We start from the raw sequence: 27,992 nt of genomic DNA, 5'->3' as shown, positions 1-27,992 counted from the left end.
TTTTTTTTTAAACCAAAAAAACTGAATGTCCCCTTCCCCTCACCCCTCAGGCCAGATGGAGTACCATAGTGGCAGGGAGAGGACCGGGGCCTCTCCGGTGGTCTGCACTGCTGCAGGCTCGGGGGGCTGTGCAGGCTAGGGGAGGCCTCGTGCACACAGTGGCCCATTCTCCAGGCCACACACACAGCATTCCGGGAGATCCTGCTGGCTGGCCAAGAATAGCTGGGATTCCTGGAGAAGGAACCAGCTCACCCAGCCGCCCTGTCTTCTACCTCAGTCAGTCTCAGCGTTTTAGCATCTGGTTCTCAGATCCTCCCCCCTTCACACCTGCTGCTGCCTCATTTGTGCGCACATTGACCTCAGCCAGGCCGGGGCTTCTAGGGCACGGGGCATGGTTTGGCGAGGTTCAGCTCTCAGCTCCCCATGGGCATTCCTGGCCCTGTGCCTTCTTTTTCTTTTTTCTTTTTTCTCTGCGCAGTGGGGATAATGGCCTTTGACTGCCCTTGGATGCCAGTGCTTTGCTCCTCCCTGCCCTGGGTTTGGCGAAGGGCGGAGGCCCCATCTGCCCTCTTCCCTTTGGCTGGAACTTGTGCATCGGGGAAGCTGGGTCCATTCCAGCAAGCCCACTGGAGCCGCCTGGGCCCCACCTCAAGGCACTGGCACTCTGCTCACAGCTTTATTGACTGGTTCGAGGAGAAGGAGCGGGTTTCTCAGAGAAATGAGAGATCCCGGAAGTTTTTTTTCTCTAGGCGATGCTTCTGCCTAGCGGGCCAGAAGGACCTGAAATATCCAAGAGATGATTGTGGGACTGAGCCAGGGGACACGAGTCAGGTGGGCAGTAGGCACTGTGGGAGGAGTGGAGCCCCAGGTGACGCTGGGCTCTGCAGTGGGTGGGCTATAGATGACAGAAGGGACCGCCCTATGGACGGTGGGCTCTGAGAACCGGCAGCTCTGGGGTGCTGTGAGCACTGGGCGTCAGGGGCCAGGAGAAAGTTGCGGGAAGTCAGGGTCGGCGAGAATGGAGGGCACTAAGGCTTTGAGTGGGGGCGCTCCGGGGCCCCCGGCGGCCCGCGCCTCACCCAGATCCGGGTGCTCCAGAATACAGTGCGCTACGAAGGCCGGGTTGCAGTGCAGGTTCCCGCATTTCTTGCAGAAAAGGATCTCGCAGCAGGCACACCCCCCGCCGCGCGGCGGTCGCCGCCTCGCCTGCAGCACGCACCGAGGCTCCTCCGGGAGGCTTCGCTTCCTGCAGACCCGGAGCCTGCGGCTCTGCCCCGCGCCGTCCCTCCCGCCCCGGGTCCCGGCGCCCGTCCGCCCTGCCCCGGTCGAGGGACGCGCCCTTACCTGTCGGCCGGCGCCGCCAGGCCGCCGAGCAGCAGCAAGGGGATGAGCCAGCCCCAGAGGCCGCTGTCCGCGCGCCGCAGCAGCGCCACCTCCTGGGTGCTGGGATCCTGGCGCAGCGGGCAGTAGCACACGGAGTCCCGCTCCCGGCCCTCGCCGCCCTCCTCCCGGCCCTCCGCCTCGCGCTCGGCCGCGCTCTCCGGCGACGGCCTCCCCTCGTCTTCCTCCTCCGATCTCTCCTCCGCTTCCTCCTCCTTCCTGATCTCGGGCTCCTCCGGCTCCTTCTTCCACAAGGGGGCCTTCACGCCTGCGGGCGGGTGGGGAGAAGGTAGGGCAGGTCCCCGGGTCCCCGGTCCCCTGACTGTTGCCCAGAACTCGATTCCTCTCACCTCCCCCCAAATGTCAGGTGCCTGAAGGGCGGTAAGAGCCAGCAGGACTCCAAGAGAGTTATAGTGCCAGGATTTCCCGGGCCAGGGGGCCCTGCCTGGCTGCCCACACCCCCACCTGGAGTCCCCAGGTTCCTGCACTTCCTAGGATTGAGAAAAATCAATTCAGTGGTAGTCAACCTGGTCCCTACCGCCCAGTAGTGGGCGTTCCAGCTTTCATGGTGGGCAGTAGCGGAGCAACCAAAGTATAAATAAAAAGATAGATTTAACTATAGTAAGTTGTTTTATAAAGATTTATTCTGCCAAACTTAGTGAAAATCCGACATAAAGTACTTGGTAAGTAATTATATATTATTATGTGCTTTAACTTGCTGTAACTCTGCTTTATAAATTTTATAAAGTAGCCTGACCAGGCGGTGGCACAGTGGATAGAGCGTTGGACTGGGATGCAGAGACTCAGGTTAGAGACCCCAAGGTCGCCAGCTTGAGCACAGGCTCATCTGGTTTGAGCGAGCCTCACCAGCTTTGACCCAAGGTCGCTGGCTCGAGCAAGGGGTTACTTGGTCTGCAGAAGGCCCACGGTCAAGGCACATATGAGAAAGCAATCAATGAACAACTAAGGTGTCGCAATGAAAAACTAATGATTGATGCTTCTCATCTCTCTCCGTTCCAGTCTGTCTGTCCCTATCTATCCCTCTCTCTGACTCTCTCTGTCTCTATATAAACAACAACAAAAATTTTATAAAGTAAAGTTACTTCCCTACTTTAAAATCACCATTACTGTGGCACCGGTGGGCGGTTAGAAAATTTTACTACTAACAGAGATAAAAAGTGGGCGGTAGGTATAAAAAGGTTGACTACCCCTGATTATAGCTTGTGTCCTCCTCTGTGGAATGGGGAAAGGAGTGCCTATCTCAGGGGTTGTTGTGAGGCAGGTGTGAGATCGCTCTGGATAAGGCACCCAGCCCCGGCCTGGACAGCGGGAAGCAATCAACAGGAGGCAGTTGAGAGGTTTTGTTTTTTTTGTTTGTTTGTTTTTTTTGTATTTTTCTGAAGCTGGAAACGGGGAGAGACAGTCAGACAGACTCCCGCATGCGCCCGACTGGGATCCACCAGGCACGCCCACCAGGGGGCGACGCTCTGCCCCCCCCCCTCCCGGGGCGTCGCTCTGTCGCGACCAGAGCCACTCTAGCGCCTGGGGCAGAGGCCAAGGAGCCATCCCCAGCACCCAGGCCATCTTTGCTCCAATGGAGCCTTGGCTGCAGGAGGGGAAGAGAGAGACAGAGAGGAAGGAGAGGGGGAGGGGTGGAGAAGCAGATGGGCGCCTCTCCTGTGTGCCCTGGCCAGGAATCGAACCCGGGACTTCCGCACGCCAGGCCGACACTCTACCACTGAGCCAACCGGCCAGGGCCTTAGTTGAGAGTTTTGAAGCTGGAACAAGGCTGGCTCATCACCTCCCTCCTAATGGGCTCTAGGGTGAGCACTAAACTGTGTAGGCTGTCAATAAACATGAAGTGCACTGGTTGGAATTCTAATACATGGTTGTTTATAGTTTCTTTTCTAGATGAGACTTCCTTCTTAAAAGTGGGCCTCACCTTAAGGAAGCCCAGCATTGCCTGTGAGTGGGCAGGTGGGCACAAAACACCTCGCTGTGATTAGAAAAATTCGTCTCCCACAGGCAGAACAGTCAGGAAAAGAAAAGTGTCCCCTGTGGGCAGACCAATGAGGAAAGAATGTCTCTTCTTCCTTCCAGGCCTGACCCCAAGTGCCAGCTAGGTTTCGGCCACCACTGACCCCTCTCATTGATGTCTTTGTTCAGTGCACAGACTCCACGACTCCAACAAGGAGCCCCTGCAGGCAGGAAGTTCTCAGGCTGACGTGGAAAGTCACCTGCCTGACTGGGAGGTGTCCACCCTTACCAGCAAACGCTGGCCCAGCACCATCGTGTGCCTTGTCACCGTCTAGATCTGGGGACCTAGCCTTGGAGTGAAAAGGGGGGAGGAGCCAGAGGAGGCACAACTCCTGCGGTTTGCCCAGGAAAGGTCAAGAGAAATTGCCAACCTAAAGAGGTTGGAGATAAAGGGGAATAATGATAAAATTGGTGTGGTAGCCCATGTGTATTAAGCACCAACCACATGCAATCATCATCCCAAACTTTTCTGGTGCATTGCTGTCCCTTCATCCTCACAACCCTCTCAGGTAGGTGACAAGGTAAGTCACAGAGGGGCCTCTGAATTTCATCCAAAATTTTAAGAAAACTTCCAAGAAAATATACTGAGGAGGCTTCTGGTTGTACAAGGCCAGACCTAAGGCACAGCCCGAAAGGGATGCTGGGAACTTTTCAGGAAAAGGGCATTGGAAAGGAAGGGTGGGACTTTGGATAGCGGGCTATGGAGTTTGGACTTCGGTAGCACATGAAGGTCACAGACGGATTTAACAAAGGTTCAAGAGCTAAACTCCTGTGTTTGGACTCCATCACTGTGTCTATTTCACCCCCTTCCTACAGCGTTCACTAAACACCAAAGGTCACGGCTCTTCAGCAGTGGGGAGCCACTGAATGTTCCGATGCAGGGACATGCCCAGAGCTGTGTTCTAGAATGTTCCCTCCGACAGAGGGAGAGGGAGAGCCATTTAGGAGTCATTATAGTGGTCCAGGCCAGAGAATACAAAAGTCCGAATAGTAGGAGGTAAGGAAGGGGGTGCAGATATTAAGAATATTCAGGGGGAGCCCTGGCCAGTTGGCTCAGCGGTAGAGCATCGGCCTAGCGTGCGGAGGACCCGGGTTCGATTCCCGGCCAGGGCACACAGGAGAAGCACCCATTTGCTTCTCCACCCCTCCGCCGCGCTTTCCTCTCTGTCTCTCTCTTCCCCTCCCGCAGCCAAGGCTCCATTGGAGCAAAGATGGCCCAGGCGCTGGGGATGGCTCTGTGGCCTCTGCCTCAGGAGCTAGAGTGGCTCTGGTCGCAACATGGCGACGCCCAGGATGGGCAGAGCATCGCCCCCTGGTGGGCAGAGCATCGCCCCATGGTGGGCGTGCCGGGTGGATCCCGGTCGGGCGCATGCGGGAGTCTGTCTGACTGTCTCTCCCTGTTTCCAGCTTCAGAAAAATGAAAAAAAAAAAAAAAAAAAAGAATATTCAGGGGGAAGAAAGGAGAGGGTTTGTACATGGATAGGTATAATTGAAAAAAGGCTGGATTTCCGCTCTGAGATTACCATGGTGATAAACTGGTGGGTCCACCCTGCAGTCAAGAGACCCTGTCCTCTGGTCCCACCCTGGGTCCAGCCTCACTCACCATGCTTATCCATCCTTCCCAAGCTGTGCTGCCTTCCTCTCCTGATCAGAGCCTGTGATAAAAGGGAGTAGCCAGAACCCACAGAACTTGGTGTGGTCACTAGAGCCTCTGTTGGATCACAAGGGGTGGGGCTAGAACCTCACCGGCCCACAGGGTTCCACTCAGGAATGCTGCCTTTTCTAGAGCCTCCAAAAGCACTCAAAACCCAGATGTCCCTCATCTTCCCTTGTGAAAAGGCATTAAGAGAGAGTAGACAGTGGTTTGGGCCCCCAATAGACAGGGTTCAAATCCCAGCTCTAGCACATACATATAAAAGGTATCTGACCTTCAGCATGTTATCTCTCTGACCCTCAGTCTCTTCATCTGTAAGTCAGATATTGTGGTATAATACCACTCTACCTGACCCAAAGAAGGCACTTAAAGCATTGTTTATTTGTATCATTATTTTCTGTCCTCCACTTTCTGTTCTATCCCCATCCTTCCTCAGCCCTGCTCCCCACTTCACCCACTTCCAGCCCGTTTTCTTAGCTCAGGGGAAACCCAGCTGCTACCTCATGAGGATATTCAATCAACCCATGAAGAGGATCATGTAAGTGAGGAACTAAGGCCTCATGCTTGTTCCAATTTTCCAGTTTCCTCATCCAAAAAAATGGGCACAACAATCATGTCTTGATGCCTTTAGAAGGTCATTGAAAGAAACTTCCCTTCTAAAAGGTAAAGAAAAGGCCCTGGCTGGATGGCTCAGTTGGTTGGAGCCTTGTCCTGATATGCAGAAGTTGAGGGTTCGAACCCAGGTCAGGGCACATACAGGAACAGATTGATGTTTCTCTGTCTCTGTCTCTCTCTGAAATCAATAAATACACTTCCTTTAAAAGGTAAAGAAAAGCCCCCTGCATGATCTGAGACCCCTTTTCCTCTCTGCCTCATTTCCCACCTTTTTTGCTATTCCTGGAACATGTGAGGCAGGCTTCTGCCCGGAGCTTTCACACTGGCTGTTCCCTCTGCCCGAGTACCCTTCCCCCATGTACCTCTAGGTCCTGCTCCCTTACTTCTCTCAGGTCTCTGTTCAATCTCATCACATCAGTGAGGCCGTTCCTGACACCTTATATAAAATCCAAAACACACACCCAATCTTCTCTAATCCATTAGTTCTCTCCCTGGTATTTATCACCATCTGACTTACTAGAGATTTACTTGTTTGTTATCTGTCACCTAGTACCCGCTAACATGTAAGCAGCCTCCATGAGGTCAGGGTGCTCATTTATTGCTATATATTTAGGCCTATAATAGCACCTGGCACACAGTAGGTACTCAAGAAATATTTGTTGAATGAATACATTGCTGTGGCCCTGGGGTAAGGGATCTTTTTTTTTTTTTCTGAAGTTAGAAACTGGGAGGCAGTCAGACAGACTCCCACATGTGCCTGACCGGGATCCACCCAGCACGCCCACCAGGGGGCGATGCTCCGCCCATCTGGGCCGTTGCTCTGTTGCAGCCAGAGTCATTCTAGCGCCTGAGGCAGAGGCCATAGAGCCATCCTCAGCGCCCCGGCCAACTTTGCTCTAAAGGAGCCTTGGCTGCAGGAGGGGAAGAGAGAGACAGAGAGGAAGGAGAGGGGGAGGGGTGGAGAAGCAGATGGGCGCTTCTCCTGTGTGTCCTGGCCGGGAATCGAACCTGGGACTCCTGCACGCCAGGCCAACGCTCTACCACTGAGCCAACCGGCCAGGGCCAAGGGACCATGTTTAATGGCCCACTCTAGAAGAATCGTATGGTCAGAGTCAGGGACATGCAGGTTCTCCAGAGAGAGTGGAGATCGTGGTGCATAGACGGGGATGCTGGGAGGACCACTGAGAGCTGGACCCACCCACTCCTGAGTGTGTGTGTGTCCTTACAGTCTGACACTTTCCATCATACTTTTATTCCTCACGTTCATAACACCCCAAAGAAGTAGATATTATTATTCCCATTTTATAGTTGAGAAAACTAAGGCACAGAAGGAATTAGTAAAAGGTCTGGGGCAGGGGTCCCCAAACTACGGCCCCGCGGGCCGCATGCGGCCCCCTGAGGCCATTTATCCGGCCCCCGCTGCACTTCCGGAAGGGGCACCTCTTTCATTGGTGGTCAGTGAGAGGAGCACATTGACCATCTCATTAGCCAAAAGCAGGCCCATAGTTCCCATTGAAATACTGGTCAATTTGTTGATTTAAATTTACTTGTTCTTTATTTTAAATATTGTATTTGTTCCGGTTTTGTTTTTTTTACTTTAAAATAAGATATGTGCAGTGTGCATAGGGATTTGTTCATAGTTTTTTTTATAGTCCGGCCCTCCAACAGTCTGAGGGACAGTGAACTGGCCCCCTGTGTAAAAAGTTTGGGGACCCCTGGTCTGGGGCTAACCTCATGTCTTTAGACTCTATCCCTGTGTCTATTTCATCCCCATCTGACAGTGTTCACTAAACACCAAGGGCCACAGCGCCCCTTGGCCGCTCTCCCTTCCCCCACCCCCATCCCCCATCGGCCCCCACTGTGTTCAGCCCCACCTCTCCCCCCTGCTCCAGATCCAGGGCGGGCTCCGCAGGGCAGCCCTCGCCTGCCAGGAAGGGTTAGAAGGAGTGTTTGTAGCAGCCGCTGTCTCCAAGGAGAGGAGCTGAGAGGAGAGGAAAGCAGAGTGGAGAGGCCCACAGCTCCACCAGGCTCCGCGGCCCTCCGGCTGGCGGTGGGGGGTGGGGGCAGCCAGTGCCACCTGTCCAGCCCGGAGGGAGAGAGGAGTGCCCTCACCTCCATCTCTCCTGGAAGGTGGCGAAGTCTGAGCAGACATCAGCCAGAGCGCGAGGTCACTGCAGGGCCGCCAAGCAGGGACCTTCTGACATGGCCTGAGGAATGTGGGGCGGAGGGAGGGACCTGGCCAGCCCGGCGGAGGCGGCTGAAGCCACAGGCAAGTAGCAGAGCCTGAAATCCGAGGTTCTCTGAAGGAAGAAGGGGAACCTGGAGGCAGGGAGAAGCAGACAAGACACAGCAGGAGGCAGGAGGGAAGACGAAGCAGCAGGAGAGAAGAGGCGGCCACCTCCTCCCCTGCTGGGGGCCAAGCCATGCCCCAGCCTAGGGGACGTGGGAGGAGGCCTGGGGCCCTGGGGCCTCCCGTGCGCAGCATCCGGCCCTTCAAGTCCAGTGAGCAGTACCTGGAAGCCATGAAAGAGGACTTGGCCGAGTGGCTTCGGGATCTCTACGGGCTGGACATCGATGCAGCCAACTTCCTGCAGGTGCTGGAGACGGGCCTGGTGCTGTGCTGGCATGCCAACGCCCTCACCAAGGCTGCCCTGGCCTTCCTGGCTGAGGCTCCTGCCCGAGCCCAGAGGGTACGCATGCCTCGGGTCGGGGTCTCCTGCAATGGGGCTGCCCAGCCAGGCACCTTCCAGGCCCGGGACAACGTCTCCAACTTCATCCAGTGGTGTCGCAAGGAGATGGGCATCCAAGGTACCCATCCTGGGCCCCCTCCCCAGACCCTTACCTTGTGGGTGTCCACCTCCTCGCTGAGGCCCAGGCTGCCCTGAACGTCAAAAGCCAGGGTCCTCCTTCCAGATTTGCTTTGGGCCAGCTCATCCCTTTTCATTCTTCAGTTTCCTTATCTCATACTAAATCCTCAATACATAAATGTGTTGATTGAATGACTCATTCAGCAAACACATGCTGAGGACCTATCTCCTTGGTCTGAAGCACCATGCTGGGCACGGAGGACTGAGAGCACTCCAGTGTCCAAGGAGTTCATGGTCTAGGAAGGGAGACAGGTGAGTGAGCAGACAGGTCAATCACAGCCCGAGATGATAAAAGCTCCGGGAAGAGGCGTGTGTGCTGGGGAGCCAGGGGCAAAACGGCTACCTGATGAGCGAGAACGTGGGGGCAGGCAAAGGCCCCATAGAGGAAGATTTGAGCTGGGTCTTGAGACACAGAGAGAAGTTTGGGGGAAAGGGAATTCTCAGCAAGGGGAGAGCAGGGGCAAAGCTGTTCAGTGACTGGGAGGAGCCGCGGTGGGTGAGGGAACAGGGCTAGGGTGACATGGTGAGGACACAGGGAGGAAGCGTTGGACATTCGAGAGGGGCCAGTCATGCGGGGGCTTGTGAGACTCCGGGAGTGACATGTCGGATCTCTGATGTCCTTGGCCCTGGACCCCGCAGCGGGATGGAGCTGGATGGCTGCCACCCTGCAGCCAAAGGCAGCGGGTGAGTGGCAGAGGGAAGGGTTAGGTCACGCTACAGGCTGGTGGCAAGGCAGTGAGGGGCAGGATTGGAGGGGTCAAAGCTGGTGTTTTATCAAGCACTTACTCTGCGCTGGACTTATTCTGCAAACACTATCCTCACAACAGTCTGATGAAACAGACTATATCCCTATTTTACAAAAGAGAAGATCGAGGCTCAGGGACGAACCCAAGGTCACACAGCTGGTGGGTGGGGGTGTCAGGGATGCCCGCAGTCTGGCTTCAGAGCCTGTACCCGACGTGGGCTGGAGGGTGAGTAGGGGAGCCCGGTGGGGGTACTGGAGGTGAGAGGCCGGAGCAGAACAAACTGCTTCTTGCTCCTGGGCCCCTTCTGGCAGCTGAGGAGGGAGAGGGGCAATGTGGAGTTAACCCTTCTCTCACCCTGTCTCACAGCTGGGCCCCAGGTTCCTGGCTTGGCTGTCACCTCTCCCCACCCCCACATCTCCTGTTAGATGCGCCACCTGTCTACACGCTCAGCGCCGCAGCAATTTCGCCCAGACCCCTCGTAGGGGCTGGCTTGACTTGAGGTCCTCAGCCCCAGACTTCCTCCCGTGCCTGCCACCCCCGTCCAGGGATGAAGCCCAGGGCATTCCCACCCACTGGGCTCCGGAAAGGTCAGCAGGGGGCTCAGGCTGCCTGCCCCTTCCTCTCCCCCTTCTCCTGCCAGAGGTGCTGATGTTCGAGACAGAGGACTTGGTGCTGCGCAAGAACGTGAAGAACGTGGTGCTGTGTTTGCTGGAGGTGGGCCGCCGGGCCTGGCGCTTCGGGGTTGCGGCGCCCACCCTGGTGCAGCTGGAGGAGGAGATCGACGAGGAGCTGCGGCGGGACCTGGCCTTGCCCCCGCCCGACCCCCCGCCGCCCGCGCCCCCCACGCGCCGGCCCTGCCACTTCTGCAACCTGGACCAGATGGTCAGGGGCTCGCACTCCCCTCAGGGCCCCGCCTTCCTTTGCCCCGCCTTCCTCTCCTCCGCCCCGCCCTCCCATTCCTGTCCTCTCTGGGCCACCGCTTCTTGAACTGCAGCCCTCACGCGAACACTAATCCACTGTGAGGCTTAAGCCTCAACCCTAATTACATATAGGTAGCTAAACCTCAAGCCTAATTACATATAGATAGCTAAACCTCAAGCCTAATTACATATAGGTAGCTAAGCTGCCTATTGCGTTTTTATTATAAATCCAGTATGCTACCTCTTTTCCATTTACCCCTCACCCCCACCCCATGGGATAGTTTTTAAGAACACAGACCCTGGCACCATTTCTGACACCTCGGATCAAATCTGAGTTCCACTGCTTCACAGCGGCGTGACTTTGGGCAAATGATTTCGCCTCTGCGCCTCCGTTCCCTTGCTGTAGGGTGGGGCTAGAAACAGTACCTAGCTTCTGTGACTAACGTTAGTAGCTAGTATTAGATATGAAAGTGCATGTGAAGGGCTCAGGACTGTCTGGCGGAGGGGCATGTCACAGGAGTTAGCTCTTACTGTGATTAGCCCCATTCTACCACCGAGGACTCAGGGAGGTCTCTTGATTTTCAAGGCCTATGACACAGAGGAGGCAGGACCCTGACGCTGTCAGAGCCTGTCAGATTCCAAGGGCCACCCTCTTCACCATTACACCCCACGCCCCACCCCCACCCCCGCAGCTGACCACGGGGGAGCTGGACCATTGTTGACCACTCAAGGTCTTGCTCTTACTGGGCCATTAAAAGTCTTCCCTGCTCACTTCTTAGCCCCCAGCCCTGACCTCAGCAGAAGCCCTGGACTGGCTCTGGGGGCAGGCCAGCCTCCCGTTGGGCTTGAGCTGGCATGGGTGGGAGCTTGGGCGCATGTACAGAGGGAGGGCTGAGCCCATGCCCACTGCCCGCAGGTTCAGAGCCTCGTGAGCCACTGCACATGCCCAGTTCAGTTCTCTATGGTCAAGGTGTCTGAGGGGAAGTACCGCGTGGGGGACTCCAACACCCTCATCTTTATCCGGGTAAGTATTCAACGGTGGTTGAAGGGCCCCCAGGGCCAGCAGATTAGGGTTTCCTTCTGTGGGACCCTGCCCAGGCTTGAAGGCAAGGACAGGAAGACCATTCACCCCAACTTGTCACGCCGTGGGGCTCGCTTTCTCACCCTGGGAGAATTCCAGATGAGTCCTCACAAAGTCAGAAAGCCTATCCCTTGCTCCCATTAGAGCAGCCAGAACCACCCCCCATCATTTGCTTCCAACTTAGCCTAATTCTGAGGGGTCCCTAGGCAGAAGTGGGGTAAGAAGGGTACTCCTAGTTTCTCTTACCTCCACTCCACCGCAGGCTTGGTCAGAGCAAGGGGCTTGAGAACCCCAAGTCTGTGTTCAGTGCACGGCCCAGCCACACGGACCTCATAAAGCACCCCTGATGCCTGGCTTGGTGCATTCCGCAGAGTGAGCAGTAGTACAGCTGAACTGTGCCTCCCACTGTCTCCCCCACACTCCATCCTGGCTGTTGCTCTGCAGAAACAGTCTGTACCAGGGGGTGTGGCCAGCAGCACAGGGGCATGGCCAAGCCCTTTAGGGCACAGGCCACACCTGGGGGCAGAGCCAGCTCCCAGAACCCTCCCCGGAACCCTGAGCCAATGGCCCCGTGAAGTAGGCTGGGGCAATGTACTGTGGCCTCAGCTGAGGAAATGGAAGCCTGGAGAGACCGTGTGATCCAAAGGGGAGTGGGGATGAGATCCCCCCCGGATTCTTTGACACACACACACTACAGAGCAAAGCCAGCACCCTATTTCTATACAAGCACGTGCAGGGGCAATACTTTACAGTGAAGGGAGAGAAGAGAGGGCTCTGGGGCCAGACCACACAATGCTTCTGAGATCCTTTGTCTCGTTGTGGGGCAACTTCCTGTTTGTCAGCCTGCCACCACCCTTGACAACACGTGTTATCTGATGCCCATCATGGAGGAGACTCAAACACTCCCAACTACACATGCGTGCAAGGCAGTATTTGCATGTGCATGTGTACATGGGTGGGGGGTGTGCTGGAAGCCCGCACTTTGCCCTCAACCTCACCCTTGCTCTCTGCAGGTCCTCCGGAACCATGTGATGGTACGTGTCGGGGGTGGCTGGGACACACTTGGCCATTATCTGGACAAACATGACCCCTGCCGGTGTACATCCCTCTGTGAGTCCCTTGAGAGTCCCTTCCTTGTGCTCTGGGTTGGGTTGGGAGGCTCAAAGCTGAAGGTTGGTCCGATCTCCAGGGGCAAGAGGTGGGCAGGGGTATGGGTTAAATAAGATGCTATAGAAAGGTTCAGGTGTGATGCTCCCTTAGCCCTGGAAGGAAAGATGGCAGGCATGGTGCAATACCAACGATAGCCACAAGATGACGCCAAACACCCAGACAATCTGCAGTTGGTCAGGCTGCGTCTTGGCAGGGCTGAGGTCTGGCTCTGATGTCCACAGGGGTGGCACCAAGTATGACCTAGAGATGCCTTTAGTCCTCCAATAATCTCCATCAGCTCCTCAATCCCCCAAATAAGCATGAAATCTAAGTAAAATATGTGGACTTGCAATAGCAGATTCCATTCCTTAAACCTCTCTAAGGAAATTCTGGCACTGGTGCGGTCCCTGTCACTGGAGGTCATACTTTCTCTAATGTGGGACGTGGAGTGTGGAACAGCTGTGGGAGAGGAACCAGCAGCAGGAACTTAACCCTTTCTTCCTGTCCTCTCCGGGGGCGGTGTGGGCAGCACACAAGCCAGGCAGCTTCCGGAAGCCCCCAGTCGCACCGGTACAGCATGAAGTGAGGGTGCGGGATGAGCCCTCGCAGCCACAGCTCACGATGACCATCAGCCGCTCCCAGAGCCCGCTGCCCCCGGTGGACTGGAAGACATACACCTCTTCAGGCCGAAAGCTGAGGCCCCCCGCCTCCTCCCCCAGACCCCACAGTAAATGGGGCGCAGGAGCAGGGATCCTCAGAGAGACAGCGCCATTCCTGAGGTACAGGGGAGGAACCGGGCAGGGTCTCTTTCTCCTTTGGGGTCCGGATTCTCAGAGCCCGAGGTAAAGAGAAAAGGTCTCTTGGCAGTGCCCCTACCCCAACAAGACCTCAGGTGTTCAGAACCAGAAAAGTACCCAGCACCTTTGGGATCATCTAGTTACTTCATTTGCTTTCCCATTTCACAGATGAGGAAGCTGAGGCCCCTACAGGGAACAGGCTTACCCAAGGTCTTTCTGTCATTTCATGGTAGAGCAGACATTAAGACTCCCCTGCCACCCAAGACTGGAGACCTCTAGTTGTCGGATTTGAAGTAACCCAGGGTCCAGTCCAGGCTTCCTTCTAGCTGCTACTCAGGGAAGGATGGCGAGTAGAGTTAAACAGTATCTGCCACAAGGAAGACTCTTAGGCAAGCACAGAGGGCGAGGGAGTACGTTTCCTTCAATGGGAAGTCCTGCCCCTTTGGAGTTCCGGTTGAGGAAAGGCCGTCCCTCCCAGATGACTCTGCCAGCCTGATGATTCCCCTTTTCAGGTGCCAGGAGAAGCCACTCACCCCGTGTCAAAGGCCACTGCCAGCTGGGGACAGTTCCCTTAGCCTCCAATCCTCACCCACCTCGAGAGGCCAAGACCCACAGTGTACCTCCTCAGGGAAGAGGGAGGACAGAGACCCCCCTGACCTTCCCAGAGGGAGGACTCTTACATCTTGGGTTCGTGAGGGGACAGACAAAACCCATGCCAGGGCCCCTACACCCCAGAGAGGCCAAACACCTGAGGTCACTGCTAAAGAGACACCAGCAAGAGGACCATCTCCCGTGCCTCGTTACTCCAGTTCAGCCGAGCCCATGGGCCCCAGGAAGCCACCCTGGGGTGAAGCCGAGGATGATGCCTCCCAGCTCAAGGAGCCATCTGTCCGTTGTCCATCTCCTGTGAAAGGACCCACCAAGATCCCTGCCCGACCTCCCACTCCAGGAAGAAGCTTTTCAGGTAGTGCAAGTGGAGGTCCCACAACAGAATTGGAGAGAGGCTCCATTCCACCAAGGGCCGTCACTGGAATCCTGGCTGGGTCCAGCCATGGGGACTGCTCTGTGGGAGGAAGGCAAGGGGACCAGAAGCCGGATATCTGGGTGACAGCAGAAACTAGAGAGCCTTGGGGCCTGGGCCCACAGGACCAGGAGAGGAGGTACACTCCCCTGACCCTGAATGGGACCCTGGAGCAAGCCACCTACCAGAGCCCTGAGGAGGAGCTTTTGGCTGACATGAAGCTGCTAGAGGTGGGAACTTCCTGTCCCCGGGGCCCAGGGCTCATCCCTCGCAGTGGAGTCTATGTCCCCAGACTAGGTGGGCGGTGGCCTGAACCTGGGGGTCCTTATGACAAAGTCATCCAGGAACTGGCTCAAGGCCCCCCACCCCTCATTAAAGTAGACCTGGGGGCCTGGAGGGCTGCCCCGACAGGCTCCTCTAAGCTGGCTGTTAACACAGGCCTAGGGAGCCCAAGAGGGAAACTAGGAGTCAGAGAGATTGGGCCAAGGACAAAGGCCACCCCTAGTCCCCAGGGCACCAAGATGAGGAAGGTCCCAGCTCAAGGAGAGCAGGACTGCTCAGCCCCTACTGTGTCTGCCAGCCTCGAGGCCCCCCCACCTTCGCCCTTGGACCCAAATTCTGACAAAGCCAAGGCATGCCCGGGCAAGGGCAAGAGAACACTCCGGAAGCCCCGGAGAATACCATTGATCTACAAGCTGAAGCTGAGGCCCAGAATCCGGCCCCGGAGAGACCACAGGCCTGAGAAGTTGCCTTCAAGAATTCCCAAGCCTCTAGCCTACCTCCATCTGGGTCCAGCCAAGGCGCCCCCTAGGGGCAGGCCGGAGAGAGCATCAGGCCTGGGTGGCCAGGGAGAGGAGGTAGTCCTGGTGGATGGAGCCTGGGCGGGGGAGAGAGAGGAAGGAAAGAAGAACGAGCAGGCCGCTTCTCTGGAAAGCAGACCCCAACCTTCAGAGGGCCTGGAGCCTCGGCAGCTTGATCCAGTTCCACTCCCACCTGAGGAGGAGTCCTGGGTCTAAGGAGGGACTTCTCATCCCGGAGCCTGTGAAAAGAATACCCATGTATCCACTGGACTCCCAGCTACAGGAACAGAAGGAAGGCCCCTCACCTGAATATAGGGCCTTGGCCAGGAGGGGTCAGAAGACAAATAGAGACTCAACAGCCCAGATGAGCAAAGAGGCAACCCACCCCTCCCGTCCCCACTCGTTAGGATGGGGCAGTGGAGCCGCCCTATTTCCTATCACCTTCCTCCAGAACGGCTCCCCCAAATCCTGTCCTCTGGCCATGCCCACCATTTCCACCACTCTTATAAGTTATTAAACACATGTGGGCTTGTCCTTGACTGTCCAGCTCTTGAGTACCTTTCTCTAGGACTGTAGTGATGCAGGAAAGTGTAGCCTAAAGCATTTTCCCACCGGAGGGGAAGGGGACGAGGGGAGGGAGCTGGAGTGACAGTGGGTCTTTCTTGAGGCTCAGCCGACCTAGCTACAGGCAGCCGTTTCCCGGAAGTGGCTGTTGCGTCAGCACCATGGACAGGGGCACCCCGGCCCCTAAATAGATTTAAAAGATTTACCCTGGGGCTTGGGAACTGAGATCCTGCTAGTCAAAAGGGGTGGTTGAGAGTGCTAAGATATCTGTGCTGGGGAAGTTTTGTCAGAGGGGCCACAGAGGCTTAGCAGCAAGTAAGAAAGACACAAAAGCAGAAGCTGGAATTAAGTCCAGTTATAAAAAGTTTTCCTGAGTGGCAGAGGGGGATGTTATGCTTCCCTCTGAATGGTCGTTCCACCCCACCATGAGTTTGACCAGCGGAAGGGCTCGGGGTAAGCAGAGAGATCAGTCCACACCTTTTCACCTTAGTTCTCCTGGTTGACCTGGGCTTTGGGACTCAGGGCCACCTCATCACCCTCGCCGTCCTTGCCCAGCAGAGCTTTGTAGGGAGCTCCTTCCCTTCCACCGCCAGAAACTGAGCCAACACCTTGGTACAGAAATGAGGGAAAACACTCCCTGATTTTTAATCTGACTTCCGATCACAGCGCAATGGGTGTCACACACACTTCCAGACCCTGTGGTGGGAAACCCTGGGTTGGTTGGGGGGAGTCAGGGAGAACAGAGACTCAGAATGAGGGAGGAAAAAATCAAAACCAAAGACCTAAGGTGATACAGAGGGGGTGAAGTGGGCCGGCCAGGCAATACATTCCAATGGCTCCCAAGGGCCAACCAGAGGCCTGGGTCCCCCACCCCTGCTTCAGGTGCCTCAGAGCTGGGGGCGATGGTGAGATGCTGCCATCCTGTACCCTGTCCTCCTAGTGAACCAGGGGTAGAATGCAGAGGATGACGGGGGCAGGCCCTCTTCCGTACCCTCCCAGCCACTCTAAGGTGTGGGGGAGAGGAGCCACCTCCTCTGCTTCAGAGGCAGGCTCAGAGGGCAAGTCACTTCCCCAGAGTCATGCAGCACAGCAGAGACTTGAACCCAGGAACACTGGGCTGCCCAAGACCAGGGCAGTCACTGTAGGGCTGTGCCACGCAGGGGGTGGAGGGGGAATCAGCAGAGGAATTCATAGATTCCCTCTCACACTGGATCTGGATGATAAACTCCGCACCCACACTCCCTCCCCCAGACCCTTTCCATCTCGGCTCTGGGACACCTGATCTCCTGCTCTGTACAACATAGCTGGGCCAGGTCAAGGCTGGGTTGTCCTATCTGCACCTCTTCTAACAAGGGACTCTGTTATCCTCCCACCAGACCAAGGCTGAGGGCTCAGGAGAACTTGGCCGGGGGGCAGGGGACACGCACCATTTTTGTGCCTGCCAAGTCCCGCAGGAATCCCTCAGGCTGTTCCTGGTATCTTCATTATTTTTGTTACTTCTAAGTTGGTACAAAACTGACAGTGATCAGCTCCATTATGAGGAGAGGTAGAAACCCGGCCAGGCAGCCGGAGAAAACGGGGCAGAGTGAGTCAGGGCATAGGGTCAACCAGTGTCAGGACAAGCAAGCATAGGTCCTGAGGGCCTCCGTCTAGGGGTGATAATGTGGGCATATATCCTTCAAGCAAGGGGTCCCCATAATTCTGGCTCTACTCCTCCCCAGATTAATCAGAGTAATCTGAGATTCAAGCAGGCAGAGCCTGGGGTGTTAGATTGGGTGGGATGAGGAGATAGAGCCTTCATTGGTACAACCTGGCCCCCAGGCCCCCACCCAGGAACCAGCCTGCCTAACCAAACATCCCCCAATCTAACAGTCCACCCAACGAAGGAAAGAATGGGGGGCTGGAATCTGGTGTCGTGGAAGTAATATATCCTTTGGGCAATTCCTTCTCCACACTCTGTCAAGAAAGAAAGTTTAAACCCAGGGAGTGATCTGGCTTTGGAGTCAGGAAGGGGGTGAGGGGCACCCAGCAGGGACGGACCATCGAGTTAAGGCTGGAAGGTAGGTTGTTGTGTCTCTCTCTAGGGGCTGCGGGGTGGGCAGGCCCCTCCTGGAGGGGGTCGAGCTCAGCTTTCTCCCCCTGACTGGCCTGGGACCTCAACCCTCGGACCTCACTGTGGTCCTTGGGCACCCGCATCTCTCTGTCCTGCGCCGGTGGTGCTGACGGTCAGAAGGCAGAGCTCACAAAGAAGCTGCCAGGATCTGCAACAAGGGACGAAACGAGAGCCCTGTGAACGGAGCTGGGGGTCGAGAGGGCGACGGAAGGGTAGCTAAAACAGCTAAGGACCTAGAGACACTTGGGCAGACAGATGGACACGGGAGGAAGACGCGGGGCAACGACAGGCACACTCTCTGGAGAACATGGGTGGGGGATCGGCTAAGGCAACACCTCCCCATTCCCACCCACCATCTCTTGCGCTCACCCCAATCCCAAAAGGCTATGGCGCCCCTTGGGGCCAGACTGAGTACTGCACTAACTACAGCCTTAAAGGAGGCCGTCCCAGGAACAGATGCGAGAGAGGGGAGGACTGGGCAGTTACAGGGAGGCTCCCTCTCGCCCTCTGCCTCTCACGAGGAGGTGCGTGGCTGCAAAGGCGTTTCAGGTCCGGGCCATCAGATTCTATTCCTGCCACTCGTCGCTCAAGCCCCGAAGTCCCATGAGAAAGCCTCCCCTGCGGTCAGGGATACAGCCTGCCAGTGCCCTTGGGGCTGGTGCGGGGGCCCGGAGTCACATGATGGCGCAGCGGTTGCGGCGCAGCGCGCCCTGGAAGCGCAGGGCAGCGTGCACGTGTTTGCAGCGGGCGCAGCCGACGCTCTTGAGCAGTTCACTGAAGAGCAGCAGGATGTGCCAGTTGTACTTGGCCGAGCACTCCACGTAGCCACACTTCCAGGTCTTGCGCACCAGGTGTGACACGTTCCAGCGTGGGATCACGCGTCCACGCTGCAGGTCCCGCTTATTTCCCACAATGATGATAGGCGTCTCCGAGGTGCCAATCACCCTGCGGGGCGAAGTGGGACTCTCAGAACTCCACCAGTGTCGCAGCCATGAGGCTTCAATGAGGACAAGCTGCGCCTGATCAGTAAAGGTACTACCCTAGGTCTGTTCCAGGCTCATGGCTTAGCTCTGGAGGTACGATATATTCTCTAATCTGCACTATTGATTCAAAAAGGGGCTACTATTGTTTGTTTTTTCCCAGATGAGGAACCTGAGGCTGACACTTTCACTAGCAGCTGAGGAGTACAATAGACTACACCATGATAAAGGTCCCAAAATGAGTTAACAAAAGTGAAGAGAGCAAATGTCACGAGTGTGTGCGTGTTTGAGCGTCTGTGTGGGAACTGGACTGTACCCCGCACCCCGCACCTTCTCATGGGAACTGGCTAGCCTTGGGGCATCCACTGAGGGGACAATGGACTATATCTTGGGCCCTCACCTCGTCTCTAGGATCTGCTGGCGGATGGTCTTGATGTATTCAAAACTGTCAAAGCAGCAGATGTCGTAGACCAGGATGTAGGCGTGGACGCTTCGGAGCCCCCGGCAGCAGCCGTCTGCCCATTCCTGCAACACCCCCAGGCAGGCAGGGCCAAGGTCAGAGCAGCCGGGAGGACTCCCTTTGCCCCCAGCCACCTCCAGCCATAGGTTGACAGTACTCTCACCTGCCACTGCACCCTAAGCCTTCCACATACCCCCATCCCCAGGAGGCCAGACCCAGAGCAGAATGGAGCTCAGTGTTGTGGCTCTTCCACCCCAAGCTAGTGACAGGGCAGCTCACACTGCCTGTCTTCGAGGGCTATTCGTGGCCCTGTGCATATCTGGAGCTGAGATCTGCTTTGTCTCATTTTGTCCCCCAATCCATCCATTCACCCATCTTTGTTCAAGTACACTTATTAAGTATATTTAAGAGCCCAGCCCTGAGCTAGCTGTTGGACCTGAAATAGTCTCCATCTTCTATGGCTCAGTTCAAATGCCTCCTCCTCCAAGAAGCCTTCCTTCAAGCAGGGGACTACTCCCTTCATCTCCTGTGAGTATACTTTGGTTAGGGCTGTTTCCATCCCCAGCTCCCTACTTCTGCTATGAGCTCACGAGAGGGCCAGAGCTAAGCCATCTTCATTTTTACACACCTCCTCCTGCTCCCTACTCAGTTCCTTGCACTGCGTTGGCTCTTAGCAGACTCCTTAATCCCACTATGTAACTTGGTGCGCTCTCCATGGTGCTGAACCCCACCTGGTCCATGGCGGGACCAAAGCAACTCCTTTCTCTAAACGCTGCCCTTCGATTGCTACCTGCTCTGCCCTCAGGGTTGAGAAGGAGACGATCTGAGGAGAAAAGACTGAGGCTGGATACGTAATGAGGGCTGATGTAGAGCAGGGCCCAGGACAGCTCCAGAGAGCCGGAACTTCCTGAATGCTTGCGGCAAATTCTCAGGGTGGGGTTGCAGCTCAAGATGAATAGACCCCTGGAAAGGCTGAGTGCACTAAAGAGAAGGTTCCTTAAAAATTAATTAGCTAATTAATTTGCCAGCTGACAGCAATTACAAGAGCAGCGAAGGCAGCCAGTGCGTGGAAAGAAGGCGGTTTCTGAAGTTGGGGGAGGAAGCGGCCTTCCAGGCCAAGAGGAAACAGGGTCTTCTCCTTTGAGGGGCCAGGCGAAAGGTGAGGAGGGGTCTCCTGTGCCAGCTGGTGAGTTGACTCACAAAGACCAGGCCTGAAGGAGGACTACAGCTGCTTCCCCACCTCACGGAAGGAACAGAAAGGAAAAGACTTTGGTGGTGGTGGTAGTTACGTCTGACTCCAGAAAAGTACTTCCCCACTGAAAGCCTTCGAAGCGGCTGCAGTGGATTTCCCCAGGGCGATGATGTGGCATCTTTTCTTTGTGCTGAGTACTAACTCTGGTGCCGGGGGAAGATGCTGAGGACAAATCTAAACCTAGGAAACCATTCCCTGGCCTCGGAGGCCCAGGAAAACAGCATTCTTCTGAACACAGGGAACTCCAGGAGCTTAACACCCACAGCTGTACAGGTTCCTCTCCCAACCCACGTGGGAGTGAGGGTCCGTGGGCAGTGGGAGGGTGGGGAACAGGCACGAGGCTCCGCCCTCTTCCAGCTCTCGGCAGGGAAGAGGGAGTAGCTGCCAGCCTTCCAGGGGGACAGCCCCACCTCCTCCCAAACATGCTGTGGCTTTGAGGGGGTCCCCAGGCTGCCTCCCACCCACTTCTCCCTGGAGGCTCCTAAAAGGGAGAGCAGGAAGGCTTCCGACTGGCTGGCTTGTCCCTTCACCATGATTGAAGAGAGGGAGCAAGAAAGCTCAACTTTCCTTACAGCTTGCTCTATGCAGGGTTCCAGTTGTAAAAGACTATCTTGGGGCTGTGTCAAGACAGAGAAGAAGCAATGGAAACTCAATACAGTCAAGGACATGGGAGATGAGGGAGGTTCAACACCTGGGGCTCAGCCAGGCATTTGCTGCTCGTTCCTTTGGTCAGTTGCATGCACCCTTAAACTTCAGCTTCTTTTTTTTTTTTTTCTTTTTTTTTTGTATTTTTCCGAAGCTGGAAACCGGGAGGCAGTCAGACAGACTCCCACATGCGCCCGACCGGGATCCACTCGGCATGCCCACCAGGGGGCGATGCTCTGCCCATCTTGGGGCATCACTCTGCCTCAATCAGAGCCATTCTAGCACCTGAGGCAGAAGCCACAGAGCCATCCTCAGCGCCCAGGCAAACTTTGCTCCAGCGGAGCCTTGGTTGTGGGAGGGGAAGAGAGAGACAGAGAGGAAGGAGAGGGGGAGGAGTGGAGAAGCAGATGGGCACTTCTCCTGTGTGCCCTGGCCGGGAATCAAACCCGGGACTCCTGCACGCCAGGCCAACGCTCTACCACTGAGCCAACTGGCCAGGGCTTCAGCTTCCTTTTCTGATGGGAGGAGAGGGGGCTGTGAAAGGAATTGCTGAGGCTCAACCCACGAAACAGCACTCTCCTGGGCTGGATTTCATCTGGAATTGGGAAAGGTCTTTTTATTCTATTTTCAGATGATGGTCATCAAGATACTTGGGTTTTATATTTGATCTTTGAAGATTCCCGGGTCCCTTCTCAGTATTTCATTACTCAGAGTCCCTTAGCTGTGCTCCAAACTCAGGGCCAATCAGAAAGAAAAAGGTGAACAACCCAATGGAAAGATGGGCAAAGGGCATTGATAGTTGTCAGAAAAAGAAATACAAAGGCCCCTAAACATAGAAAAGATGCTCAACTTCACTCATAAACAGAGATGCAAATAAAAACTACACGGACACTATCAAATCTCATCTATCCGACTGTCAAAAATCCTCAAGTGTGACAATACACCGTCAGCAAGGCATTGGGAGAACAGTACTCACGGAACACTGCAACTTCATTGACAGGGAGGGGACCCTGATACCTCCCAAACGCCAGCTGCATTTACTCTTTGATCTAAGCAATGCCCTTCCAGGAACCCACCCCACAGATATACCTCCCTGTGTATATTATTTGAAAGAGGAAAAGACTGGAAACAACCTATTTGTCCAACAAGAGGGGAACTCCACAGTACATCTTCCCAATGGAATACAACATCGTCATGAAAAAAAAGAATGAAGATGACCCCGAGAAACTGACATGGAAAAATCTCCAGGCTATAATGTTAAGTCAAACAACCCAAGATGCAGTTGTGGCTGGATAGCTCAGTTGGTTAGAACACTGTCCCGATGTTCCTAAGTTGCCAGTTTGATGCCTGGTCAGGGCACATACAGAAACAGATTGATGTTTCTGTTTCTCTCTCTCCCTTCCTCTCTCTAAAATCAATAAAATAAAATAAGGTGCAGAATAGTTTTGTTTTGTTTCTAATATAAGAAAGGAAGTGGCCCTGGCCAGTGGCTCAGTGGATAGAGCATCGACCCGGCATATGAACGTCCCAGGTTCGATTCCTGGTCAGGGCACACAAGAGAAGCACACATCTGCTTCTCTCCCACTTTCTCTCCCCCTTCTCTCTCTCTTTCCCTTCCACAGCCAGTGGCTCAAAAAGTTTGAGTGTGGCCCGTGCATGGAGGACAGTTCAGTTGGTCTGAGTGCATCAACCTCAGGCACTAAGGATAGCTCAGTACTTGAGCATTCGCCCCAGGTGGGGTTGTTGGTGGATCCAGGTTGGGACACAAGTGGGAGTCTGCCTCACTATCTCCCCTCCATTCATCTAAAAAATAAAATAAAATAAAAGGAGTGGAATAAGAATACATTTTCTGTCTGACCTGTGGTGGCGCAGTGGATACAGTGTCTACCTGGAATGCTGAGGTCGCCAGTTCGAAACCCTGGGCTTGCCTGGTCAAGGCACATATGGGAGTTGATGCTTCCTGCTCCTCCCCCTCTCACCCCCCCTAAAATGAATAAATAAAATCTTAAGAAAAAAGTATGCTTTCTTCTGTGTGTAAAGAACCCCTGGAGGTATGAATGAGAAAGCAATGAGTGGCTAGAGAAAGGGGAAGAGCCAGGGTGAAGAGGGAGCGGAGGGACCGAGGTTTCTCTGGGTGGATCTTTTTGCCAAGTTTGGACTGTTATATTGTGTCTTACCTACGCAAACTTGAAATTAAATTAAAATTAAGTACACGCCAAAATGTGAAAAATACACAAAGTGCAGTGTGCAGGACTGGAGTGAGATCTGAGTCTCAGGCTACTGGTAAGTCTCCTTCGGAGAACTAGACCCTGACCCCAGACCCACTGTCCTGACCTCGCTGTTTCCAAGAGGTATGCATGGGTCAGGCTTTTGTCTTTGGTGCCGATCCCTGTACCCGAGATGGCAGAAACAAGTGTTCCTGAGGTTGGGCCAAGGCCCTTCCGCTCAGGGTTGCTGAGACAGGGCTGAGCCTGAGTGCCTCCCCAGCCCCCACCTGAGAGATAGCTGCATTTGCACAGTTACAATTGACTAAGCCAGGGTCCCTGCCTTCCTGTCTCCATTACTGTGACTATCCTTCTAAGCAAAACCTCTGCACACTGGCTGGGGGCTGCCTTCTGTGAGTAAATGTGTCTTGAGCTCAGCCTCCTCATACACCCAGTCCCCTCTCAACCTAGAGGCAGAGAGGGAAGGAGGACCCGGTCCCTGCAAGCTTGGGGAAGGAGCACTGTCAGCCAGGGCACTGGTGGCATCTGAATCCAACTCCTGCAGGAACGGTGCCCAGCAGGCCAGTCCTGAGAACAAGGACAGTTCATCACCTAAGAGAAAAGGCCCTTGTGCAAGAGGCCACACCATTCCCAGGTCCTGGCCTTTTCCTTTGCTGTCCCTTCTACAGACCATCCTACCCCAGTGCCCACTACGGGGCCTGGAACACATTGAAATGCTCGTCAGATATTTGTGGAATGAACCAGCACATGAATGAATTCCTGGAACAACTCTAAGCAGGGTAGCCCCGGTGCAGTGTGGAGCTCTCAAAGCTAGCGGTGGGGGCCTGGCAACAGGGCCAGAGCCTGGAGAGGGTTGGAGTCCAGCCTTTCCCCCATCTCTCCATTCTACCAATGCCCCCCGGCCCCCGTGGGCCCTCCTACCTGCAGTGTGTTGACAGGGAAGGCGCTGATGGGTGGGAAGTCGAGGATCTGGAGGTCGTGCACGTGGCCGTTCATGACGACAGCGGGCAGGTAGAGGCGGCGGGCGGTGGTGGGCACGCAGACCTCGCTGAACTCGTTGTACAGGAACTGGCGCACTATGGCACTCTTGCCCACGCCTCGGGCCCCCAGCACGGCCACCCGGTAGGTGGAGACCATGCCTCCCGCCCCACGCCGCCACCTTGTCCTCGCCGCTGCCTGGGGCTCCCCCGGGCTGCATATTCCAGGGGCTGGGGGCTCAGCCACCGTCAGGACCAACCATTGCTGCCCCTGCCCGCCCGACGCCCTCTGCGGCCTCCACCTGGACTGTGGGGACAAGAGGCAGGCTTGGTGGGCTGGCTCTTCCCTGGACACGTGCTGCACTTCCCCACCTCGAGGTCTTTGCTGAAGCTGTCACTGCCACTTGGACTGCCTTCCCTTGCCCAGAACCCCTGTCTCATCTACAGAAATCCTCTCCATCTTTCCTTCTTCCATTTTTCCCCTGCCCTCCCACAGAGGGAATCAATCTTTCATGACTTGTATTATGACCTGACTCGGCCAAATGAGGCCGGCTGCAGGGCAGCAAAAAGAGCAGCAGGGCCCAGCTTCCCCCCAGAGGCCGGGCACGTCTGGGTCTCCTCGTCCTTGGGGGAGACCAGGCCAGCATGTCAGCGGAGGCACTCCCGGCTTTCTTATTCTTCATTGGGCAGGACTGTTGGCATACTGCAGGACATTTTATATTCCCAGCTGCCAGCAGTCACCATGATGACCCCACCCCACCCCCCAATTTCCAAATGCCCCCAGTAAGAACCTCGGGGCTGGATGACCACTTGGCTGTGGAGGGCAACACTTGTTGAGCACTTACTCTGTTAGTGTGCATGCCCACAAGGTTATCCTCAGTGAATAGTGTCCCCAAGGGGTAGGTATTCCCACTTGAGAGAGAAGGCTCAGAGGGAGTGAGAAGTGTATCCATAGTCACACAACTGGGAATGCCATATACCCCTTTCTATTGTACAATGCCACAGTACTTCCAACTCCAAGTTGAGTAATTCCAGCTAGTAAATGTCTACAGGCCAAGGGCTGATTCCCTGGCAACCCCCTCAGTCCAGAGGGCCTGGCACACAGCAGGTGCCCTAGCCGCCAGGAAAAGGGCTGCTACAACGTTGATCCTTGCCATGGATTCATTAGCTCCTTGCTTGCTCAGATTCGGTGACATTAGAGCTTCAGAATGAACCCCAGCTGTGATGTTTTCTAGCTGTGGGTCAGCATGCGAACCACCTGCCCAATCTGAGCCCTGCTTTGCACATATTTTAAAAGGGGTTACATAGCCCCTATTTCTGAAATAATCTACGTAAATCTCTTAGCTAGGTGCTTCTCCTTTTGAGGGGGATGGTGACCAGGGAGGCTGCTACGTGCCTGAGACCTGTTTGCGGACTATTCCCAGGACAGATGACACCAGTGCCTGCTAAATAGGTCCAGGGCAGATGGGTTTGCTGGGTTTCAGTGGGGCCGTGCTTTTAGGCTGTGTGTAAATTCTCTGTATGAATGCATGTTCTCTCCACATATGCACAGTTCACAGCTGAATGTGCCTCAGTCTGTCCCGGTTCAGAGGACCTATTCTATTAGGTACGTGTACCACCAGCAGAGTAAAAAAAGGGCAGGGTTTGGAGACCCCCCAGGGTTGGGTTCCCAGCTCTGCCATTCACCTCAAGTCTGACCTTGGGCAGAAATTTCACAGGGTGCAGTGAGGTTGTACAGATAAAGCAAAGCCCTGTGCCTGGCATGGAGCAGGTGTTCAATGAACAGTGGCCATGGTTATGTACAGGAGCCCTTCCTTCATCTAAGGTTGCCAGAACCTCCTAGCAGTCCCGGATGGGTGACTATCCACTGTTGCTCACAGACATGGTGTGTGTGTGTATGTGTGTGAGATTCTTTTCCCCATTTTACTGAAGGTAAAAATAAGAACCAAAAAACAGAGACTTAGGGAAGTGAAGGCCACAGAGTCAGTTGATCTGTAAACTAAGAATAGGACCCAGATTCCCTTCTGCCCAGTACAGTGTCCTGTCCTCAACAGGTGCTTACAGGCTCCCAGCTGGGGCAAGCACCGGTTCTTCTGCCCCATAAACCCCTCTAGGCCCTCGCCCCTCGGGCATCCCTGGACACTGTCAGCTTGGCAGAGAGCCTCAGCTAGGTTAATTACATAACCAGCACGAGTAGGTGGGGAGGGGGACATCCTAGGGGAGAAAAAGAGGGCAAGGAATCCAAGAAGAGTCCTCTGCCTCTCTCTGGGTGTGGCAACTTAGAGGTTATCTAGGATGTATCCTACCTGCATATTCTCCTGGATACCAGACTCCCTATCCAGAAATCAGTCCTTTGGGGGGAAATAAAAGCAGGGCACAGTGCTAGAGCCAGGGAGGGGTGCAAGAGAGGCCCCTAGACTGGGGCAGCCTCCTGGAACTAACCAGGCCCAAGTGTGGTCCTGTCCCTGACTCAGAGGTGACAGTCGCCCCCTCTCTCATCCTAGGCAAGGGGTCTGCGTCTAAAGGTCTATTAATCCAACATCCCCAGCAGGATAGGGGTGAAAGGAGGCTGTCCAGAGAAGCAGGGCCCAGCCCCTGAGCGCTCCCTCCCCAAGGCCTGCGCTCTGCAGTGAATCTGCAGACAGCATCGGCAAGAGACTGGGGACACACACAAGGGACCAAAACCTGTTTCTTGTCCCCCTCTCCTTGGCCTGGACACCTGAGTCTCTGCCCCAGACTGAGGACCAGCCCTTTTAGGTCTTGTGGGCCAAGTCACACGTCTGCCTGCTGTTTGTCCCCACCACGTTCATGTGGGAGTGGGTGGGTGGGTGCTTCGAAAGATGCTGGGCTCCCCATGACCTGATTGGTAGGAGTTTAGGGGGGGGGATGCCAGAGCCCAGCCTGCTCTCCGCCTCCAGCACCTTACAGGCACCCCCCACCTCCTAGCTCCAGCTCTCACGTGGCCGCCCCGCGCCGCTTCCCAGCTAGCCCGCCGGCCCCCTCCACTCTCCTCGCCCAGGCACCCCTCACCTACCCCGACTCCGACTCCGCAACGCCCGGCCAGACCCAGCCCGGCCCCTGCCCCGCCCGCGGTCTCCCTCCTCCCGCCGCTTACCCGGGGCCGTCCTCGCTGCCCCCAGCCCTGGCCAGCCGGCCGGCGGGGCCGCGCTCCCCCCGGGCTCCGGCGCTGCCCCTGGGCTCTCCGGCCCGGGGGGAGTGAGGAGGGGGCGTCCCCGGCTGCCCAGTCGGGGCGGGCTCAGAGGCGGGCGCGGGGGACAGGCGCGGGCACGGAGGGGGTAGACAGACACCTTCAGCCCAGATCTCCCTCCGGAGCGCGCCGCCCGCTAGCGCTGGAAGGAGGGAGGAGGGAGCGCGGGGCGGGGCGGGGCGGGACGGGGTGTGGGGGTGCCTGGCTGGAATTCCGCTGGGTCCCTGAGCCTGACATATTCACTTAACGACCCTGGATAAATTCTTCTTTAATCCCCTAGACTCAACCTTCACCCCCTCTGGACTCTCCCTGCGATATTTTTAGCTCTAATCTGGAGGGCTGGGAGGAAGGGACCAGAGAGGCCCTAATGCCTATGCCATTTGCTTCACTCCGGACCAGGCTAGCTCAGAGCAGAGCTGATCTGCCAATGAATGACCTCCATAACCCTAAAAACTACTGCTTTCTTCTCCTCTCCAGACTGGGAGATACCAGGGGTTGAGG

At 55.7% G+C, this 27,992-nt stretch overlaps 3 protein-coding genes across 4 annotated transcripts; 1 reads left to right on the top strand and 2 right to left on the bottom strand.

Moving 5' to 3' along the window:
- Positions 1 to 8: 8 nt before the first annotated feature.
- Positions 9 to 3,670, bottom strand: C2H17orf50 (chromosome 2 C17orf50 homolog). Its single transcript, XM_066364397.1, has 3 exons — positions 3,647 to 3,670; positions 1,345 to 1,871; positions 9 to 1,246 (listed from the first exon to the last, which is right to left on the bottom strand). Exons 1-3 carry the CDS (start codon positions 3,668 to 3,670, stop codon positions 976 to 978), a joined length of 822 nt encoding a protein of 273 aa, XP_066220494.1. The 3' UTR covers positions 9 to 975.
- A 4,280-nt stretch (positions 3,671 to 7,950) lies between these two features.
- Positions 7,951 to 15,526, top strand: GAS2L2 (growth arrest specific 2 like 2). The gene is made up of 6 exons (XM_066363878.1): positions 7,951 to 8,494; positions 9,940 to 10,181; positions 11,136 to 11,243; positions 12,314 to 12,410; positions 12,979 to 13,228; positions 13,759 to 15,526. Exons 1-6 carry the CDS (start codon positions 8,110 to 8,112, stop codon positions 15,281 to 15,283), a joined length of 2,607 nt encoding a protein of 868 aa, XP_066219975.1. The 5' UTR covers positions 7,951 to 8,109; the 3' UTR covers positions 15,284 to 15,526.
- A 718-nt stretch (positions 15,527 to 16,244) lies between these two features.
- RASL10B (RAS like family 10 member B) lies at positions 16,245 to 27,633 on the bottom strand. 2 transcript variants are annotated; one of them, XM_066363875.1, is made up of 4 exons: positions 27,399 to 27,633; positions 24,228 to 24,590; positions 19,125 to 19,249; positions 16,245 to 18,689 (listed from the first exon to the last, which is right to left on the bottom strand). In XM_066363875.1, exons 2-4 carry the CDS (start codon positions 24,441 to 24,443, stop codon positions 18,419 to 18,421), a joined length of 612 nt encoding a protein of 203 aa, XP_066219972.1. In that variant the 5' UTR covers positions 24,444 to 24,590; positions 27,399 to 27,633; the 3' UTR covers positions 16,245 to 18,418. The 2 variants fall into 2 exon arrangements, with proteins under 2 accessions (XP_066219972.1, XP_066219973.1); XM_066363876.1 differs by lacking the exon at positions 27,399 to 27,633 and having other exon boundaries at positions 24,228 to 27,292.
- Between the last annotated feature and the right edge of the window lie 359 nt (positions 27,634 to 27,992).

The sequence above is a fragment of the Saccopteryx leptura genome, chromosome 2 (assembly GCF_036850995.1).
Source record: "Saccopteryx leptura isolate mSacLep1 chromosome 2, mSacLep1_pri_phased_curated, whole genome shotgun sequence".
NCBI classification, from domain to species: Eukaryota; Metazoa; Chordata; class Mammalia; order Chiroptera; family Emballonuridae; genus Saccopteryx; species Saccopteryx leptura.
This window is presented reverse-complemented; position numbering and strand designations above follow the sequence as displayed.

Bases quoted from the DNA above. Each gene is read 5' to 3' on its own strand.
- C2H17orf50 (XM_066364397.1), bottom strand. From the start codon at position 3,670: ATGGTGCTGGGCCAGCGTTTGCTG. The intron at 1,872-3,646 runs GTAAGGGTGGAC...TCTCAATCCTAG, and splicing joins TGCTGGGCCAGCGTTTGCTG to GAAGTGCAGGAACCTGGGGA. The intron at 1,247-1,344 runs GTAAGGGCGCGT...CCGGGTCTGCAG, and splicing joins CTGGCGGCGCCGGCCGACAG to GAAGCGAAGCCTCCCGGAGG.
- GAS2L2 (XM_066363878.1), top strand. From the start codon at position 8,110: ATGCCCCAGCCTAGGGGACGTGGGAGGAGGCCTGGGGCCCTGGGGCCT. The intron at 11,244-12,313 runs GTAAGTATTCAA...TGCTCTCTGCAG, and splicing joins ACACCCTCATCTTTATCCGG to GTCCTCCGGAACCATGTGAT. The intron at 13,229-13,758 runs GTACAGGGGAGG...TCCCCTTTTCAG, and splicing joins GAGACAGCGCCATTCCTGAG to GTGCCAGGAGAAGCCACTCA.
- RASL10B (XM_066363875.1), bottom strand. From the start codon at position 24,443: ATGGTCTCCACCTACCGGGTGGCCGTGCTGGGGGCCCGAGGCGTGGGC. The intron at 19,250-24,227 runs GTAGGAGGGCCC...GGGGTGTTGCAG, and splicing joins TCCCTGTCAACACACTGCAG to GAATGGGCAGACGGCTGCTG. The intron at 18,690-19,124 runs GTGAGGGCCCAA...TTCGCCCCGCAG, and splicing joins CAGCAGATCCTAGAGACGAG to GGTGATTGGCACCTCGGAGA.